Source organism: Medicago truncatula, chromosome 4 (genome assembly GCF_003473485.1).
Source record: "Medicago truncatula cultivar Jemalong A17 chromosome 4, MtrunA17r5.0-ANR, whole genome shotgun sequence".
In the NCBI taxonomy this organism is placed as follows: domain Eukaryota; kingdom Viridiplantae; phylum Streptophyta; class Magnoliopsida; order Fabales; family Fabaceae; genus Medicago; species Medicago truncatula.
Genome location: NC_053045.1, coordinates 46,588,024 through 46,606,793, shown reverse-complemented (window position 1 = coordinate 46,606,793; position 18,770 = coordinate 46,588,024). Strand labels below are relative to the sequence as shown.

General features: G+C 33.2%; 2 protein-coding genes across 2 annotated transcripts; both read left to right on the top strand.

Annotated features, from left to right (window-relative positions):
• Window positions 1-630: 630 nt before the first annotated feature.
• LOC25493415 (SAL1 phosphatase) lies at window positions 631-4,815 on the top strand. Its single transcript, XM_024782868.2, has 8 exons — window positions 631-938; window positions 1,042-1,117; window positions 1,584-1,657; window positions 1,740-1,945; window positions 2,044-2,254; window positions 2,346-2,444; window positions 2,561-2,714; window positions 4,333-4,815. The coding sequence occupies exons 1-8, from the start codon at window positions 663-665 to the stop codon at window positions 4,494-4,496; spliced, it is 1,260 nt and encodes a 419-aa protein (XP_024638636.1). The 5' UTR covers window positions 631-662; the 3' UTR covers window positions 4,497-4,815.
• A 5,640-nt stretch (window positions 4,816-10,455) lies between these two features.
• LOC25493414 (UDP-N-acetylglucosamine diphosphorylase 1) lies at window positions 10,456-18,770 on the top strand. The gene is made up of 16 exons (XM_013601910.3): window positions 10,456-10,596; window positions 10,695-11,077; window positions 11,155-11,209; window positions 11,289-11,440; window positions 12,825-12,864; window positions 13,660-13,752; window positions 13,829-13,941; window positions 14,038-14,112; window positions 14,900-14,939; window positions 15,030-15,112; window positions 15,221-15,298; window positions 16,669-16,812; window positions 17,513-17,580; window positions 17,896-18,010; window positions 18,117-18,273; window positions 18,367-18,770. Exons 2-16 carry the CDS (start codon window positions 10,910-10,912, stop codon window positions 18,462-18,464), a joined length of 1,479 nt encoding a protein of 492 aa, XP_013457364.1. The 5' UTR covers window positions 10,456-10,596; window positions 10,695-10,909; the 3' UTR covers window positions 18,465-18,770.

Genomic DNA, 18,770 nt, shown 5'->3' with positions numbered 1-18,770 from the left:
GTCATCTTTTGCAAACAACAACACAACCGAATTTGCCTTCAATTCCAAATATGCCTCAAGGAAATCTTCCTCCATTGCCTACTACCATTCCATCTCTACCTAAGCTCACTATGTCTATGCCACCACTTCCTAGCTTTCCTACCAATCTTCCAACACTTCCTTCAATCCCAACCACTTTCCCATAAATACTTTGTGTTCAATAGGCATTGCATCATTTCTTCATTGTTGTATTCTATACGGTTTGAAAAGCCTTTGTATTTCTTTCGTACTTATCAGTTTGGAGCTATTGCTTGCTTGTACTTTTGAATTTATATTATTGATGTTGAATTACACATTTAGATACAACTATGATGTCTACTTCTTTTCAACTTCAACAGGTGTGCCAAATATAATGATAAATAGAGTATCGAGCCCACAAAAATTGCAGATAATATTTTTTTGAATTGATTGAAACAAAATAAGAACAAAGAAATACAAAATTTTTAATTCAAAAAAACTATCATGTGATACTAATAATAAATCTATTGGATAAAATAAAAGTTATTCATCGAAAACATTATTATAAAAATAAATATTTTTATTTGTCGTTAATTCACGACCTTGGGTCGTTAAATAATATGGATATATAATTATTTATTTAATTTAAAAAAAAGAAAGGGAAAATGGGGACGCAGAGTTTGTTGGGAGGAACAAGAACGGTAGTAGCAATAAGGGATTGTTGCGAATCCATAAATACAATAATAATAATCAGGAAAAAATCCACCACCGTCTCTGGTTTCTCATTATCATCATCAACGACAAGAAGATCCTCTTCATTGTATTGTCGTCGTTGGTCACCATTAACGACAATACTTTCTTCTTCTTCTTTAATGTCTTCTTACGAGAAGGAACTCGCTGCTGCTAAGAAAGCTGCCACTCTCGCTGCTCGTCTTTGCCAGGCATGTCAATAACCCTAAATCAACAACATCAAATTGCTTATAGTATCTTATTATTATTATTATTATTATTATTAATTAATGCTTTCTTTCTTGTTTGCTTCAGAAAGTACAAAAAGCTCTTCTTCAATCTGATGTTCACTCTAAATCTGACAAAACTCCTGTCACTGTTGCTGATTATGGTTAGTATTATTCATTCATACAAAGCAAAGTACCTAATATCTTAGTGTTTCACAATCTAAATAGGCCTAACATCTATTCTATTTTCTCATTCAAAGTAAACTTGTAGTTTTTTAGCCATTAGAGATTAGAGATATAATAATCAAATTATAATCAACTATCCTTGAGAGATTATCTCAATAAGCTGAAAGCAACTCATGTACATGTCATAAGTTCTTTTCAAGTATGTTTGGATTGAGGGTTTTGGAGTGATAAGTCTATTTTTTTTTTTTTTTTTTTAATATGTTTGGCATTTTTTAAAAATTAAAAGAATGATACTATAAATGATCATATAGCATTTCAATCACACTTAATTTATTTTCAAAAGCATTTTATAGCTTTCTTAGTGTAGATAAGAAAAATAAGTCCTCCCCTCCAAAATCCTCCGTCCAAACATCCCTGTTACTTTGCTTACATTTTGGTTGACAGGTTCGCAGATCTTGGTCAGCTTGATGCTTCAGAGAGAGCTTCCTTCTGAACCATTTTCATTAGTAGCTGAGGAGGTGAAATTTTAACTGTTACAGATTTCTTGGACATGCAGAATCTTATTTCTTTTCTTAAAATCCCGTGTTTAAACTCTATTAGGATTCAGGGGATCTTCGTAAGGAAAGTGGCCAAGATACATTGAAGCGCATTACAGATCTTGTCAATGATACTCTTGTTAATGAAGGATCACATAACATTTCTGCTTTAACAACAGATGACGTGCTTAATGCCATTGATAATGGTAAGTCCGAAGGTGGTTCCATTGGGCGGCACTGGGTTTTGGATCCGATAGATGGTACTAAAGGGTATGTTTCTTTCTTTAAACAATAAAAAAACATTGCACTGACTGAAAATCATTATGCTTAGTCACTGAGTAGCTCTTGCGTGTCTGATGCCATTATAGTTTTGTAAGAGGAGACCAATATGCCATAGCATTAGCTCTGCTAGATGAAGGGAAAGTTGTATTGGGTGTCTTGGCTTGTCCAAATCTTCCGCTGGGAACCATTGGCCCGAATCAACCGCATTCTTCTTCTAATGAAGTTGGGTGTCTTTTCTTTGCCAAAGTTGGCAATGGAACATATATGCAAGCATTGGATGGTACTACACAAACTAAGGTTGTGCCCATAGAATGTTTTCTTACTTGAAACTTTTCCTTATATCCTCGACAGTTGCATTATTACCAATTGTCTTGTTATCATCATCCAGGTGAATGTTAGTACTGTTGACAATCCAGAAGAAGCATCATTTTTTGAATCTTATGAAGCAGCACACTCCTCACATGACTTGTCTAGCACTATTGCAGTAGTAATGCTATCTCTATTGTCAACCATTTTCCCCCTTTATCATTATTTTTATTTTACTTCTTGCAATTTTAGATTTAATCTGCACACATTTCTTTAACATTATCACTTCATGAACAGAAACTCGGCGTCAAAGCACCGCCAGTCAGAATTGACAGCCAGGCAAAATACGGAGCTCTATCCAGAGGAGATGGGGCTATATATTTGCGTTTCCCCAACAAAGGATACCGTGAAAAAATATGGGATCATGCTGCTGGTTGTATTGTTGTGAGTGGTGCGTTTCTTCCTTTCATGTCTTTTTGGTTAAGAATTGTTTCCTTTCACCCCATCTTTCAGCTAGTGTGTTCAAGAAATTGGCCCATCTTTTCTTTATAAGCAACACTTAAAGTTAGTAACGATAACAAACCAGATTTAGGGCTTGTTTGGTTTTGCTCCTTGTTATGAAAAAATGTTCTAAAAAACAATTTAAAGAATTAGTTTTGAAAAAACCCAAAAGAATTCTGTTTGGTAAAAGTAATTTGAAAACAGTTTTACTGTTTAGAAGTGAGAGCGTAAAAAAATTGTGTGATGAATTTGTTTTGAGAAGTGAGAACACGTTTGAAAAGGGATGGTGACAGCAGCAATGGTGCCCGGTGGAAGTCGAGACAACAATGGAGGCTGTCGGGTGGCGGAAATGGTGGATGTTATTGGACAGTGAAACAGATGGTGGAGGGTGACAGATCGTAATGAGGGAAGTGGTGGAGAGTGTTGGGAAGTGGTGGTAGTGACTAGTGATGGAGGGTGTCTGGCAACGAAAGAAACAGCGGATAGTGTCGAGTACTGGCAGTGACAGTAGAAGGTGTTGGGTTGCCGCGATAACACAGCCGCTCAAACACGTTAAAAAAAAATAAAATTAAATGGGTTTTGGTATTTATCAAGATTCAAGACCATCAAAGTATAGATTTATGTATGGGCTGGATTCAGTAGCTAAAGATCTAGGCTCTTTTCAAATCGTTATAGGTTAAGTTATTTGGAATATATTTTACGAATTATTTTCCCAAAAATGTTTTGATCAACTAATTTTTTCTTTCTAGTAGTTATGAGATTATACTTTACATAATTTAAGGCATTCTGCAACTTTGTCAAATTATTTTTCTGGATTTTAGTAGTATTGGACTACAAGAATCTAGAGTATGATGCCAAGGAACTCTACATGTGATTATGTGAAGTTAACACTATTTTTCGTCCTTCTTTGTTGATAAGTTATAAGCCATTTCCACTTGTTCTCTTACAAAAATGTTGATTACTAAATCCTTATTGGTTCTTCTTTAATTTATGTTAGAAGCCTGAATTTTGTTATCTTAAACATCATAATATTATTGCTTACAGAATCGAGCCACTCTCCATTTAACTTTCAATAAGTCTTCAGTATGTCTTCTTCACTAGTTACTATATACCATTTGGCACATTTTCTTTATATATGATCACAATGTTATTCATGCTGAATCATTAGAAACAAAAGGTAGATGGGTTTTCTATGATTTAAGTAAGGATCTGTGGTGAAGGTTATTTAGAGAACCAAACTGTTGTGGCTTTATGGTGATTATTTTTCTGGACTCTGGAGCTAGTTTAGTGTCTTGGAATTGATTTGCAGTAATGAATTTTAACACCTTGAAGGGAAATAGAAAATGCTTTCAAGAAAACAAGTGTCAGGCTATAAATTGAAACTGATAGTGCAGAAATTTATGTGGCTAGGCCTAGGGTTAATATTTCTATGCTTGAGATTGGAGCAGAAAATTGCGTCTTCCGTTAACATGCTGCAATATTGAGTTCCCTACAGTAAAAACAAGTCCGTGTCTTCAACTTCTAATCTTATACATGATTGTTTAACTTTGACAATTGTACTTCTACAGAAGCTGGAGGTATTGTCTCAGATGCTGCCGGAAACCCTTTGGACTTCTCAAAAGGAAAGTTCCTTGATGTTGATACTGGTATTATTGTTACAAACCAGAACTTGATGCCTTCGCTTTTGAGAGCAGTTAAAGAATCACTCAATGAGAAAGCATCATCCTTGTAATATCTGTCAAGTGTATGATTCTACTACTGAGCTTCCTCATTTTGTTGTCAGCCAGTTATATGAACCTTCCTCTCAATTGTGCTACATTTCATACGCGATCTGATGAAGCTAAGCATATGACTGGACTTCCTCCAACACTTTATTTAAATCATATGCCTGTTCTGCTTTTTGCGTGTACTGTCTTCAAGATTCTTGTAATTTAAGCTTGAGTTGTAGGTCCTTTTTCTTCTTGCAAGTACTTTTTTCCTCCCAACTTTCTTTTCTATTAATAGATATTTTTATTTCAAACTTTGTTTGATATTTAACACTTTTAGATTAACTTACCAGAAATGACGTGATTTCAATATATATTGTTCAATTAATAACCTTAAAATTCTTGAGTGTTATTAGGATAACAAAGAAAGGTTGGCAGTGACAATATATGTATCTAAAGTTTGATTCGTAGCTAGTAACTTTGAAGCTTGCAATTATCAACTCTTGAATATGACTTGAAATATAGTGATTATTTATTATGCCGTGGATATTTCTTGTAAAAAAATAAAGGGTTAATTAAGTTTTTGGTCCCTATAAATATCTGCAGTTTTGTTTTTAATCCCTATAAAATTAAATCACACTTTTTAGTCCCTAAAAAATTTTCCGTTAGTGTTTTTAGTCCCTGTTAAATTAAAATTTGTTTAATTATGCTTAAAATTTTAAATTTTTTAATGATTTTTTCCATACTTGTTTAAAACATTATAAAAGGTTCCGCCACAATAAATTAGCTCAAAATTTTATTTTTAGGTCCAAATTTTCGTTAGTTTTATCTTGAATTTTTGACGTTTTAAAAAAATTATATTTAATTCATTACATGTTAAAAAATTCTAATTTTTTATAAAAGAGATTATTATAATGTTCTTAACATGTCTGTTAAAAATCATTTAAAAATATAAAATTTTAAGTATAATCAAACAAATTTCAATTTAATAGGGACCAACACATACTTTTAGTCCTTGTAAAATTAAAATTTGCTTAATTGTGCTTAAACTTTTAATTCACATACTTACTTAGAATATTATACAAAGTTCCTCCAAAAAAAAGTAACTTAAAATTTTATTATTAGGTCCAAATTTTCATTGATATAATCTTGAAAATTTGGCTTTTGGAAAAATTCATATTTAATTCATTGCATGTTAAAAACTAATTTTTTTTATAAAAGAGTGTCTTACGATGTTATGAACATGTATGTAAAAAATCTTTCAAAAATTTAGAAGTTTAAGCATAATTAAACAAATTTTAATTTAACAGGGACTAAAAACACTAACAGAAAATTTTGTAGGGACTAAAAAATGAGATTTATTTTTATAGGGACTAAAAACAAAACTGCAGATATTTATAGGGACCAAAAACTTAATTAATCCAAAAATAAATAATAGATCAAGTATAATGATCTTTCAAGTTAAGTTTTTATATAATTTGTATTTGTAAATTAAAAAATTTACTTAAAATGGGGGATTTTCGTCTCATGTTTTTTTTTTTTAGAGGACTAAACAAGTTGTCCATATAAAAAGTAGGCTTAATAGGTCATTTGGTCCTTTAAATAATTTCCAATTTTCATTTTGGTCCCATATCTAATAAAAGTCATGTTTTGGTCCTTTAACTGTGTCTCCGTCTGTCAAAAAAATCTCGGCTATCAAGTAAATACACTTCCGTTAGTTTTTGCACACGTGGACACTCCAATGTGGTAGATATAAAAGGCAAATATTAGGGTTTAGAGAGAGAATGAGCTGAGTTTTTAAAAAATAGAAAGAGAGAGTGAGATAGAGAGATATTAGGGTTCTTGCCTCTACTCTTCTCTCCAATTCAAATTCTTCATCTCCCAAATTCGAAATCTTTCCATAACCAATACATAATCTTCTTTTTCGTTCTTCTTCATCCTCTTAATTCGATTTTTGGGTGCAAAATTTTGTTTCCCCCAATTTTCGAAAGTTTCTGGAAAAAACACCATTTCCCCCAAATTTGGAAAATTTCTGAAAAAAATCAAATGTCTCAATCTGTTGGGTCTGTTGGTTCAAGCATAAGAAGAAGAGTTGTGAGTGAATGCAAGTGTGGTGAAACTCCAGTAACTCGCACTGTCACTGACTACACAAATCCGAATTGTGGGAAGAAATTTTAGGGATGCAAAAATTACAGAAATCATTATGAGAAAGGTTGTGGATTTTTTAAGTTACTTGATGAAGAACAAGTTGATGATAGGGATTTGGTGTATTCAAAGCTGGAGAAAAAAAATCTGAAGTTGAAGATTGAATTGGAGAAAACAAGGAGATGGTTGAAGATGTCCATTATTTTTGGATTAGTATGTTTTGGGTTGTGCCTTGTGTTGGGGACTGTACTTCTATGCAAGATTAGTGCTTGTGTTTGAATTAGTTAGATTATTGGCTTATGAAATACTTAGGGACTGTACTGATATGTTGTGTAATGAATGAATGGGTGAAATGATGATTAGTGCTTGTGTTTGAAATGAATGAATGAATGAATGAATGAATTTCTATTTTGAATTTGAATGAATTTGCACTTTGAATTTTGAATGAATGAATGTTTATGCTTTTTGTTTGATTAATTCTGAATGAATTAATTTTTAGTATGAAGCAATAACATAAGTATAAAGAAGCAGGCAATATAACTGAATTTGATTCATTAAACATAATATGCTCCATTACATCAAAACATGTATGCATTAAGGCAATACATCAAAACAACCATTATAGGTATATTGGACCATGCACTTAGGCAATACATCAAGTTCAGCAGACTCTCTGGCAAGTCTTTTCTTTATGTTAGGAAGCACATCATCCTCATACCTGTCTATTCTCTTTCTGTTTGCCTCCCATCTTTCCATCATATACACCCTAATGTCTTTACACATAGACACCACTGGTTTTGATCTTGGAATGATGATAGTTGAGTTGAATGCTTCTGACATATTATTCACCAAGGAATCACACAATGGACCATTGTTGAACTGTGACCTACTCCAATGTTTAGCAGGAATTAACATCAGCTCCCTCATTTCCCTCATCAACCCCAAAGTCCATTACATCTTCAAACTCTGCACCATCAACACCCTCATTACCCACGTATTCCCCTGCATTTCCATCATTCTCCACCACATTTTCCTCCTCCTCAACAATCTCTTCCACAACAACTCCCACATTCTCAGCTTGTATAAGATACTCAATCAAAGAGTTTAGAGGTGCTAATTGTGGTTGCTCTCTTACAATATGGACTACATAGAGGTGTACCCTACCAAAATCTTCAGCAATATGCTTCATCCTTCTACAACCTTGGTCATATCTCAATCTTACAAGCTCTATCAGTAGACTAGGGTCATAGTAAAAAAGGGACTTCAACATTGGGTAACCTAGACGCTTTAAGGTTGAAAACATGGAGAAATAACTCCAATAATCTGGGTCACACTCTGGTACGGTTTCAATCCCATCATAGTCAGCTTGATTGAAATGTTCAACCCCCCCCCCCCCCCCCCCCCCCCATGGTGAAGCACAAAAACAAAACGACCCTCCAACTGTTAAAATAAAAAACAATAAACTTCAAACAGACATTCAGAAGAAGATTCAAATCGTTCAAATCAAAACACAAACCCTAAACCACCAAAACATGCAACTTTTTTGCAACATGCTAAAAATCGATTAAAAAAGTGATTTTTATATGAAACCCTAGCCCTAAACCAGAAACATTCAAGTTTTTTCAAAACCCTAAACCGGAACACAAACCCTAACTTTTGAAATCATCGAAAAACAACAACATACCTCATCAACATGTGCGAAATATTCGTCTTTAGCAGCCATCTTTGAATTTGTTAAGCTTTTCGCAGATCCTTCTTCTTCTCCAACGATTCCTTCCTTCTTCAGACCTTTCGTTCTCCCTATCCCACTCTCTCTTTCTATTTTTTGCAAAACCAGCTCATTCTCTCTCTAAACCCTAATCCTTGTCTTTTATACCTGCCACGTTGGAGTGTCCATGTGTGCAAAAACTAACGGAAGTGTATTTACTTGATAGACATGATTTTTTTGATAGACGGAGAGACAGTTAAAGGACCAAAACATGATTTTTATTAGATATGGGATCAAAATGAAAATTGAAAATTATTTAAGGGACCAAATAACCTATTAAGCCTAAAAAGTAAAACATGGATTAAATATAAAATTTATGTAAGAAATAAACAAAGGTTTTAATATGTAATAATATGTAAAGACTAGAAATATACTTAATCCAAAAATTAATACATGCGAGAGTTGTGCTTGGCTTGAAGTGTTGATGCAAGTGGCTAAAGTGTTGATGCATTTATGCAAGCGACTATTAATTCTTGCGAATACGATATAAGAATGAGACGTATCAAATATACAATGTTCCGCTTTTCCTTTTATGTATAAACATTTGTGATTGTGATGTTTATATGCGTAAAAGATTACTATATATCTGCAATTGCTTTTTCTTCTTTTCTTATAGTATATAAATTGAATTATGCTTTTACAGTGTCCAACGAGAGTATCTTACCCGTGTGTGTAAAACAAATAAAAAATGTTCATTGATATAGAAGAGCATGAGAACGAAATGGGTAATGGAAATTTAGGTCAGTGGGTCATGATATGGGACAAGATATGGAGTTTGGAATATGCTAAAATATTTGATAAATCAAAAGAGCATATCTATTGGTGCCATTTAATTTGGGAAAGGAGAGTTCTTTCCCACCATGAGAAAGTTGATCATGTCTATTAGATTAAATGAGGAAAATATTCATATCATACTCTCTCAACCACTAGATTATTTTTTTATACTACTATCTTTCACACTCTCTCTTTCATGTCCCCACACACCCATGTGAAAGATAATATAAAAAAATAATCTAGTGGTTGAGAGAGTATGATAGGAATATGTTCCTCATTTAATCTAATGAATATGATCAACTTTTCCATGCTGGGAAAGAACTCTCCTTTTCCAAATTAAATGGCACCATATCTCCATATATCTATTTTTTTTTAGGGAATATATATCTATTTGAAATATATGGTTAGGCCAAACTCCGTGACATTGATTTTCGTTACTCTACTATGATATGTCGGGGTCGGTCGGTTGGGTATGTTAAGGTAAACTGTCAAAATTTAATTATTATGGTATTATGAGGTTGCTTGAGGATAAAAATTTCCACTTTAGTATTTTACTTACGAAACAACCTTGTGTTGACAAATCATTCAAAAAAAAACCTTGTGTTGACATACAAAATGTTCCATCCTAGTGGGTACTTGAAATAAAGATACTATTTTTTAGTATCATTGGGCACATTACGTAAAATAAGAGATGAGGAAACAAGTGTCAAACAATATTTCCCCTAAAAAAAAAATTACACAATATTAAAATGTTGAAAAGCCAGCCTAGAAGAAGTATAATAATGATATCGTATATATTGTCTTGAGCGTATTAAAATTGCAACAAGTCTGAACCTATAACATACTATCCAAAATGAAACAGTCAACTTTTTTTACTAGTTTGGATTCGCTGCGATGAGAATTAATTTTGATATGATTGAGTTTAAAAGAATTGATTTTGTCTAAAAGTAAGTTGAGTGCAAATTAGTTTATGTTTGGATACACTCGCTTAAAAGTGATTCTTATGGGTTGATCTTGCTTGAATAATTTAAATCAAAATTAATTTTGAATGTAATGACCAAATTATACTTTTAATTATATATAAAACTAAACATCTCAATCTCATTTTAAATGATTATTTCAACTTATCTAAAATCATAAATGGATATTGGTGCAAAATATAACGAAAATGGTAAGTAATTAACCAAAATATAAAATTAAAATTTGGATCATTTAAACAAGAATGTAAACATTTAATGAATGGTTAAGATTTGATGTGAAATTAGTGTGTTGTAATATAATGGAAGCACAGCTAAACAAATTAGAGAGCAAAATATTTCAGGGTGAAGCCAACCAAACAAAATCGATAATTGCCGCAGAGCTTCAGCTAGAATCATTTAAACAAGAACCGCGTTGAAGGTGCAAAGGTGAGCCTATGCTATGGGTTAAAAACCAAACAGGTAACCGACAAATGTGTTCCCAATCAGCTCTGTTATTTTCGTATATGTATTCGGACAGAGTGATTGATTTTATTTTTCTTCTATTTTATGTATGACAGCATTGCCAACAAGAGAAAGAGGAGTAGGAGGGGGTATTTTGGTAATTAGAGAAGTTGAGGAAGGAAGGAGGGTGGTTAGTGATTTGATTCTTGTCTTCCTCCCCACTGTTCCCCTGTCACCATAATCAACCAATTTAACACCAACAACACTCTATCTAACAAACTCATTCATTTCACATTTTTTGAGATCTCGAATCACAATTTCACATAGAGATATGAGAGAACCATCGACGGCGATAATTGAAACCAACGGTGGCGGCGTTTCTTCACCGCCGCCTCAAGCACTCCTTGAGAGACTCAAAGACTACGGTCAGGAAGACGTTTTTTCTCTATGGGATGAACTCTCCAATGAGGAACGCGATTTTCTCGTCAAGGACATCGAAGTAAGTTCATTCCTGACCATTAGATTTGCAATTCAATTTCGTCTCAATCATTGAAAATTCAATTTCGTTTTCTGCAGAGTTTAGATCTTTCCAGAATCGACCGGATTATTCGATGTTCATTGCGATCTCAAGGTTTCATTCTTCTATAATTTAATCGTTGTATGTTGATTATTTTGTTTTTGTTGCGTCATTGATGATTTTTTTCTCCCAGGGCTACCAGCAGCTGCCATTGAACCGGTGCCGGAGAGCAATGTTTCAAAGGTGGAAGAACGAAGCCAAGAGGAACGAGAAAGATGGTGGAAAATGGGATTGAAAGCTATTTCAGACGGCAAAGTCGCTGTTTTGCTTTTATCCGGTGGCCAGGTACACGTCTTTTCAAATTGTTTCCGATGAAGAAGATTAACACAGTAACAACTTTTTTTTAAAAAATAAAATAAAAAATGATATACCAGTAATAATGTGTGATTTTAATAATATTATTATTCGTTGGCACTAGCATATTTTAGAATCTTACTCCTTCCGTTTTAAAGTGAATGTTGTTTTAGCCAATTGCATATAAATTAAGGAATGAAATGAAATAATCATCAAAGATAACACTTTTACTAAAATACCCAAGAAAAAGACAAAATTAAAGTTGCATTGAAAATTGTGCGAGAGAAAAGTTGGGAGAAAAAAATTAAAGTTTAATTGAAAATGTAAAGTGACATTCATTTTAAAACAAATTTTTTTGAGCGACACTCATTTTTAAAACGTAGGGAGTATTATTCATGCAATGATGCTTTTTGGTTTAATATTTTATGTGAACTGAACTTTATTAGTATACTAACAGGGGCATTAAAAAAAGAAGAAGATAAGCAGTATGAAAAATGATTGCTCTTTCTTTTTCCTCTTTTAGATAGGCATTATTTTGTTATAATTCTACACTTTTTGTTTGATTTTGGGATTTTTTTACTCCATAGAGACAAGTTAGAATTCGGGAATCTTCAGTTTTTGTTGTCCCTAAAAAGCAACATCATTGGCTGTAAAGATGTGAGAGTGTAAAAGCAGATGCTTTTTTAATCATAAAAAAGTTTAACATAATCTGCTTTCATGTGTTGCTGTATGTGTGTGTATGCTACTAGGTATGATGTAAAGCATTGGCTCTTGGTTTATTGTAATCATTAATTAAGATAAAGTTGCTTTATGCTATGGTGTTACCGACTATTGTCTCTGTTTTTTTTTTTTGAAATAACTATTGTCTCTTATCTCCTTGGTTTTTAACCAAACAACAAAAATTGTATAATGTCATCTTCGTTGATATTGTTATTATTTTATTTAATTATATATACATATTCCTTCAATATATATATAATATATTCCATTCACAAACATTCCACATCATCGACTAGTAGTATCTAATGCAATCTCCCTCCTGAAGTTGCTAATACACATTTAAATGATTGTGAGAACCCTGTAAAAGAGAGATTAACTATCTCAATTAAAACATTACAAGATAATGTCTTTAGTTTTTACTGTAAAAAATTAAGCCCCTGGCTGCCTCCCCATATCATGAGCTATAATTAGAAACAGTAATATTGTCACGATTATACAAATTTGTTGCAATCAAATTATGACTAATTTTGCAGAGGGGTATGTGTTTGCTATAAGCTAATAAGATATTTTTGTGATTGTATTCTTAGTCCATCTTCAGTTTTGGAAATTATGGATTTGCTTGAATGACATGGTTTTCTAAAAACTATAAATGCAGGGGACTAGGCTTGGAAGTTCAGATCCAAAAGGATGTTTCAGTGAGTATTTTCACTTGATATTGAAAGCTCAAGTATTTTCCCTGCTAGGAAGTTTATTAAATTCTGTATAATGTTAAAATAATTATTGCCTGTTTAAGCTCTCAACAAATTATGATAAATAATCAATATTCATTACTCAGTGTATTAGTAATTTCATTTGATAGATATCCGATGCTTGTTTCTGGGCCATAGATGAATTTCTTTTCTACTTCTAAAAAAATGCGAAGTGCGATTTGTTAGAAAGAAAGCAAAATATACTCATCATTGAAAGCATAAAGGTGGTTGTTGAATGTTCGGCATGGATGGGTTACAAGCAAGTTAATATTTGCACGTTGAAATAGAAGGCATTTGAAAATTTCTGATACTAGGACTCTGACATTTTTACTGATTCTAAACATGAATACTAAGTGCTTTCCTCTAATATGCTTGAAATTTGTTTTCCTTATCTCTTGCCAAAGTTTATGCTAAATTTGACTTGTAAATTGTATCAAAGTAGCTGAAGGTTAGTTTGAATTCCTTTGACATTTGCATAAGCCTTCCTTTTTTTTTTTTTTTTGGTTAAGTAGCCTAGCGGCTAGAGAAATTCACCTTAAAGGAGAATAAGTGGGGTGTCCGGGGTTCGAACCCCGACCCCTGCATATAATATGCATTATCCCTTACCAAGTGAGCTAAGCTCATGGGGATTGCATAAGCCTTCCTTTATCGTGAATGTATGATATTTCTGTCATTATATAGTGCTTTGATAGTAAATCATGAAATATATCTTTATTTATGTGTTTCCATATTTTTTTCTAGATATTGGACTACCATCTGGAAAATCACTTTTTCAACTTCAAGCAGAGAGGATTTTGTGTGTGCAGAGATTAGCTGCTCATGCTACAAATGAGAGTAAGTTTCATTTGTCTTGGTCCAGGTTATTCATGCTTTATTTTATGCGTTATCATCATCTGTTTGTCTATTGCAGGTTCTGCTTCTTCGGTGCAAATACACTGGTATATAATGACTAGTCCATTCACTGATGAGGCAACACGCAAATTCTTTGAAAGTCATAAATATTTTGGTCTTGACGCAGAACAAGTAAGATGTCTTTTAATATTCTTCTTTTATTAGTATTACTTGTTTTACAATAGTTTGCTAATTTGCTTACATTAGGCTCACTTTTTTAATATATAGGTTACCTTTTTCCGGCAAGGGACCATCCCGTGTGTTTCCAAGGATGGTAGAATTATTTTGGAGACTCCGTATAGGGTAAGGTCTCATTATTTTACCGAGCTTAAGCCAAATAAGTTTTCTTATCATTATTTGCTTTCTTAAATTAATGTAAACTAGTAAGTAATTAAACGTTCTAATCAAATAAAGGGTTTTGAGAACAAATAGCATGGGATGGAGAACTTCTGAAGTCCTAATTATTGGTAGCCATAGATATGAACTCTCTATAAGGTAAACATATTTCAGCAGTCGAGAGCTGAATAATAACAACATACTACTGTATAAAATCAAATGGTGATTTATTTAGTAGAACTTGTTTAACATACTTTTGTCATGCTACCAACTCAGCAGGGAGCTTATTCTTTTCAACTTTTAGTTTATTAAAGAATAAATCTTATGAGATAACGAATATGATTAAAAAAAGGTTTAGAAATTTGCTTTTGTCAGGAACCAACATTCGTGTGTCTATAACTTGAAATGATTAGGGTCGTGCTAGGCTTCTGATAGTGCAATGTTGTTTATTTTTAATAAAAAAGCAGCATGTATCACTGATTCAGACATTAATAATAGGAAATTAAATCGCAAATAAAAAACTCTGTTTTCTTTCTCCGCCTCACCCATTTTTTCCAATTATTTTGAGTCATGCGAAGCATCTATAATCTAATTTGGAATGAGTACCTGAGGATGAGATTCTTTATTCGCAACTTATAGCTTTGCCTGTCTTATTTTATGTCTGTCTTGTTACAGTTGAACTGTCCAATTGTATATTTTATGACCCTATTTGATTTCTGTCTGGTTGATTACTATTTTAAACTTTTGAAACCAGGTAGCAAAAGCTCCTGACGGTAATGGTGGAGTGTATTCAGGTACCTTTATGAGCCCTTTATTACAATTTATATGATATTGGTTGGGGAAGTTTGGATCTATTTGAACACTATTTTTTTGTGCGTGTTCAGCTCTGAAGTCTACCAAATTATTGGAGGATATGGCCTCAAAAGGAATCAAGTATGTTGATTGCTATGGAGTTGACAATGCACTGGTGATTTTTCTTTGTTTCCTTTCCTCTTTTGATTGTTGAATCAATCTGTTTTATTGGTCATCTCTTACTTCTTATTTAAGGAAGTATTGACTTGGACTTGTCAACCAGGTTCGAGTTGCTGATCCATCTTTTATAGGTTACTTCATTGATAAAGGTGTCACTGCTGCAGCAAAAGTCGTCCGCAAGGTAACCGATTGTTTAACACTCTCATGCTAAGAACAAATCAAATATGCGTTTAGGAACACAATATGCATGCCTTATTCTTTTCCTCACTATCATCTTTGTAGAGTATATTTGAATTTGAGAGGTCTAGTTATCCATGACCCGTATTTTCCTGATCAGTGCAAGGAAAGAAAATTGTTCGAATACCCTTTGTTTGTTAGTTTAAGTTATGAACTTATGGTTGTGTGCAATTGGATTCTGCAAATAGGCTGGGAGAGTTGGATAATCATTCTGCATGAATTGTTTTTGCTGGAATGCCTCCTTTTGGTTTTCTTCTCTGAATGATTGGATCACCGTTGCTACATTCACAATCTCCTTTTCTTATACAGATATAATGCTATGCGTCCTTCTATAAATCTGCAGAAAGAAGATTAGACTGTACGAACATATTAGAATATCGTAAGTAGGAAGTTCGGTTGGTGAGCTGAGAGATGTTGAAGGAGTTTCTAACTAGGTTGTCCTAGTCTAAACTTTGGAAACTAACATAACTATTAATTTACCAACATTTGGCTATTATATAGAAAAATAACACATTAGAATGTTCTTGATATTCCCTTCCAAACAATTCGATGTTTATTACATATTTCAGTTCAGCTTATCTTGCACTCCTTTTACTCCACTTTTCTTCCCTACCCCTCTCACATCCCTCATCAGGGTGTGAGAAACTTTATCCTAAATATTTCCGTAGATTATAATTTTGATCCCAACTTATGATCCCACCACTGCAATTATTGCAAGCATAACTCGGGAAAATGAACTAGAACTCAGGAATCCAATTATTCAGGCAGTTGGGCAACAACTCTGAAATAAAATACTCCCTCCGGTCCTATTTACAAGAAACAATTTACTTTTTAGATACATTAAATAATTTATGTATTTGGTTTAGGTTCTTGACTAGATACGTACATTATTCAATGTATCTAAAAAGTCAACTTTCTCTTGTAAATAAGACCGGAGGGAGTAGAACTCAAGGATTCAATTATTTAGGAAATTGGGCAATAAATCAGAAAAGTAAACTGGATCTCAGGGATCCATTTATTCGATAAAACTAAAACATAAGGGCAGCATCCATTAATTAGTTCCAAGTTTAATTTTTTTTATTCCTTGCAAATATGACTCATTTTGGTGTTGGACACTGCAAAAAAAAAAACTCATGATCCCTAAAAAAATGAAATTTTTTTTTGGTCATCGTCATCTTTTCTATTTTGTTGACAATTGTTATTTGGTTTTAGTCTCTATAATATTTGGCGCATGTTTCGTAGTGTTCACATTAATCAATAATTTAATAGATTTTGTGCCTCTCGTAGTTTATACTTATTAATTTGATATGACAGGCATACCCGCAAGAAAAGGTTGGAGTGTTTGTACAGAGAGGTAAAGGTGGTCCTCTTACCGTGGTTGAATACAGCGAGTTGGACCCATCACTAGCTTCTGCAGTTAATCAAACTACTGGCCGTCTTCGTTTTTGTTGGAGCAACGTTAGTCTGTTCTTCTTTACAATCATCTAATGTCTTCTGCTTTCCAAACTTTTTTTGTACGAGATTTAAGGATCATTTCCCTTGAATTTCGACATGGTCTTATAAAATGGAAAGGTAGGGGTTGAAGAGTTAGCACTCTACACTTCCTAGTTAAATGGAAACCTAGTATCAACTTTTGATAGTGACATTGTGAGATCCAAACAGGAGCTTTGATTCTATTCATATATTACCAGTTAGCAAATTAGAAACTATGGGAACCTTGTGATCATCTAATTTGCTTATTATTATCTTACATAATGCCTTCAGGTTCTATACATAAAGTATCTGAAACAAACACTACTTTCAGGCCTTCTTTTCCTATCCATCGATGTGGTTGATGTGGTTGCCGATGCCACCTTAATATCTTATAGGCCATAACTCAATTTGCTTTATCAACCAAAACAAAAATAGAAAGAGATCAGGTTACATGTCTTGATAATCAACCTATTTAACCAACCCCATTAATGGGACAATGATCGGTTCTTATTGGTGCTTTTTTTTAATACTATTGTTAATGATCAGTAATCATGTATAAGAATGGGTATTAATGTATAAACCACGATAACTTTTTTTCGCTCTGCATTTGAAAAATTGATCTATCACTTCTGTTGTATGCATTGTAAGTTATCTTCCAGATGTCTTATTAAAATTTTGATTTCAGGTCTGCTTACACATGTTTACTTTGGATTTTCTAAATCAAGTAGCAAATGGCCTTGAAAAGGACAGCATGTAAGAGACCTATCTTGCTTCTCAATTCTCAGTGTTATCCGAATTCCACGTGTTAAGAAATTAATTTATTATGCAACCTTGTAGTCTTATTGTCTTATAGCCAAATTCAAGCTAAAAAGTAAAAAAATAAAAAATTGGTGTTTACCCTCCGGTACCTAGGGGAAGGGGACCCTAGGAAATCGGAGTTTGGTTGGGTGGTAAGTAAAGTCTAGCTAAGAATCAATTTGCTGCAGGAATTTTTTTTAGTTACATCACTAGTTAATCAGATGTCATAGTCTTAATGTCTTATGATCCATACATCAATTCTATATGCAGTTACCACCTTGCAGAGAAGAAAATCCCTTCCATACATGGATATACAATGGGATTAAAACTTGAACAGTTTATATTTGATGCATTTCCATATGCTCCTACAACTGCACTTTTTGAGGTGACTACAATTCTGATTATTACATGAATCTATGCAATTTTTTTCCTGACATGATGCTTGGTTAAGGATGCTACTCTTATTCCCTCTTTCATGTGTCCATGTTCAGGTATTACGCGAGGAGGAATTCGCACCTGTAAAAAATGCAAATGGATCCAATTATGACACTCCAGATAGTGCTAAAATGCTTGTTTTTCGACTTCATACTCGTTGGGTAGTTGCTGCAGGTGGCTTCTTAACACATTCAGTGCCCTTATATGCAACAGGTATGTTCTCTCTCATACATATTTCATTAGAAAAATTATTATTTTATATAACTATTCCTTTCCTTTCATGATACGTGGTTGCCTCTTATTCAGGTGTTGAAGTGTCACCGCTCTGTTCATATGCGGGTGAAAACCTGGAACCTATATGTCGAGGAAGAACATTTCACGCACCTTGTGAGATTTCATTCTAGTTCTATCCTGTTTGTGTGGCTTGTTGCGATTGCAGTGAGGGATTTCTCAGTCCCATACATTTCTGAAGATATATTTATGTATGCCTCTCATCATTCACATGTATCAATGTATCTGATTATCTGTATCTTTTCCAATCAGTTTTTGATTGGCTTTTTTGTTTTTGGTTTTTAACTTTTAATTTTTTATCACCTGATATGTATCAATGTAATCTGTTTCATCAATGTACATGTATCATATTTGTATTGACAATTTATTTGCCCGTGCAGAATCAAATCCGCAGTCCAATTTTCCTGATATTTCCTGAA

Excerpts from the sequence above, each read along its gene's own strand:
- LOC25493415 (XM_024782868.2), top strand. The coding sequence starts at position 663 with ATGGGGACGCAGAGTTTGTTGGGAGGAACAAGAACGGTAGTAGCAATA. Across the intron at positions 1,946-2,043 it reads CCGATAGATGGTACTAAAGG|TTTTGTAAGAGGAGACCAAT; the intron begins GTATGTTTCTTT and ends ATGCCATTATAG. Across the intron at positions 2,445-2,560 it reads TGTCTAGCACTATTGCAGTA|AAACTCGGCGTCAAAGCACC; the intron begins GTAATGCTATCT and ends CTTCATGAACAG.
- LOC25493414 (XM_013601910.3), top strand. The coding sequence starts at position 10,910 with ATGAGAGAACCATCGACGGCGATAATTGAAACCAACGGTGGCGGCGTT. Across the intron at positions 11,210-11,288 it reads ATGTTCATTGCGATCTCAAG|GGCTACCAGCAGCTGCCATT; the intron begins GTTTCATTCTTC and ends TTTTTCTCCCAG. Across the intron at positions 14,940-15,029 it reads TAATGGTGGAGTGTATTCAG|CTCTGAAGTCTACCAAATTA; the intron begins GTACCTTTATGA and ends GTGCGTGTTCAG.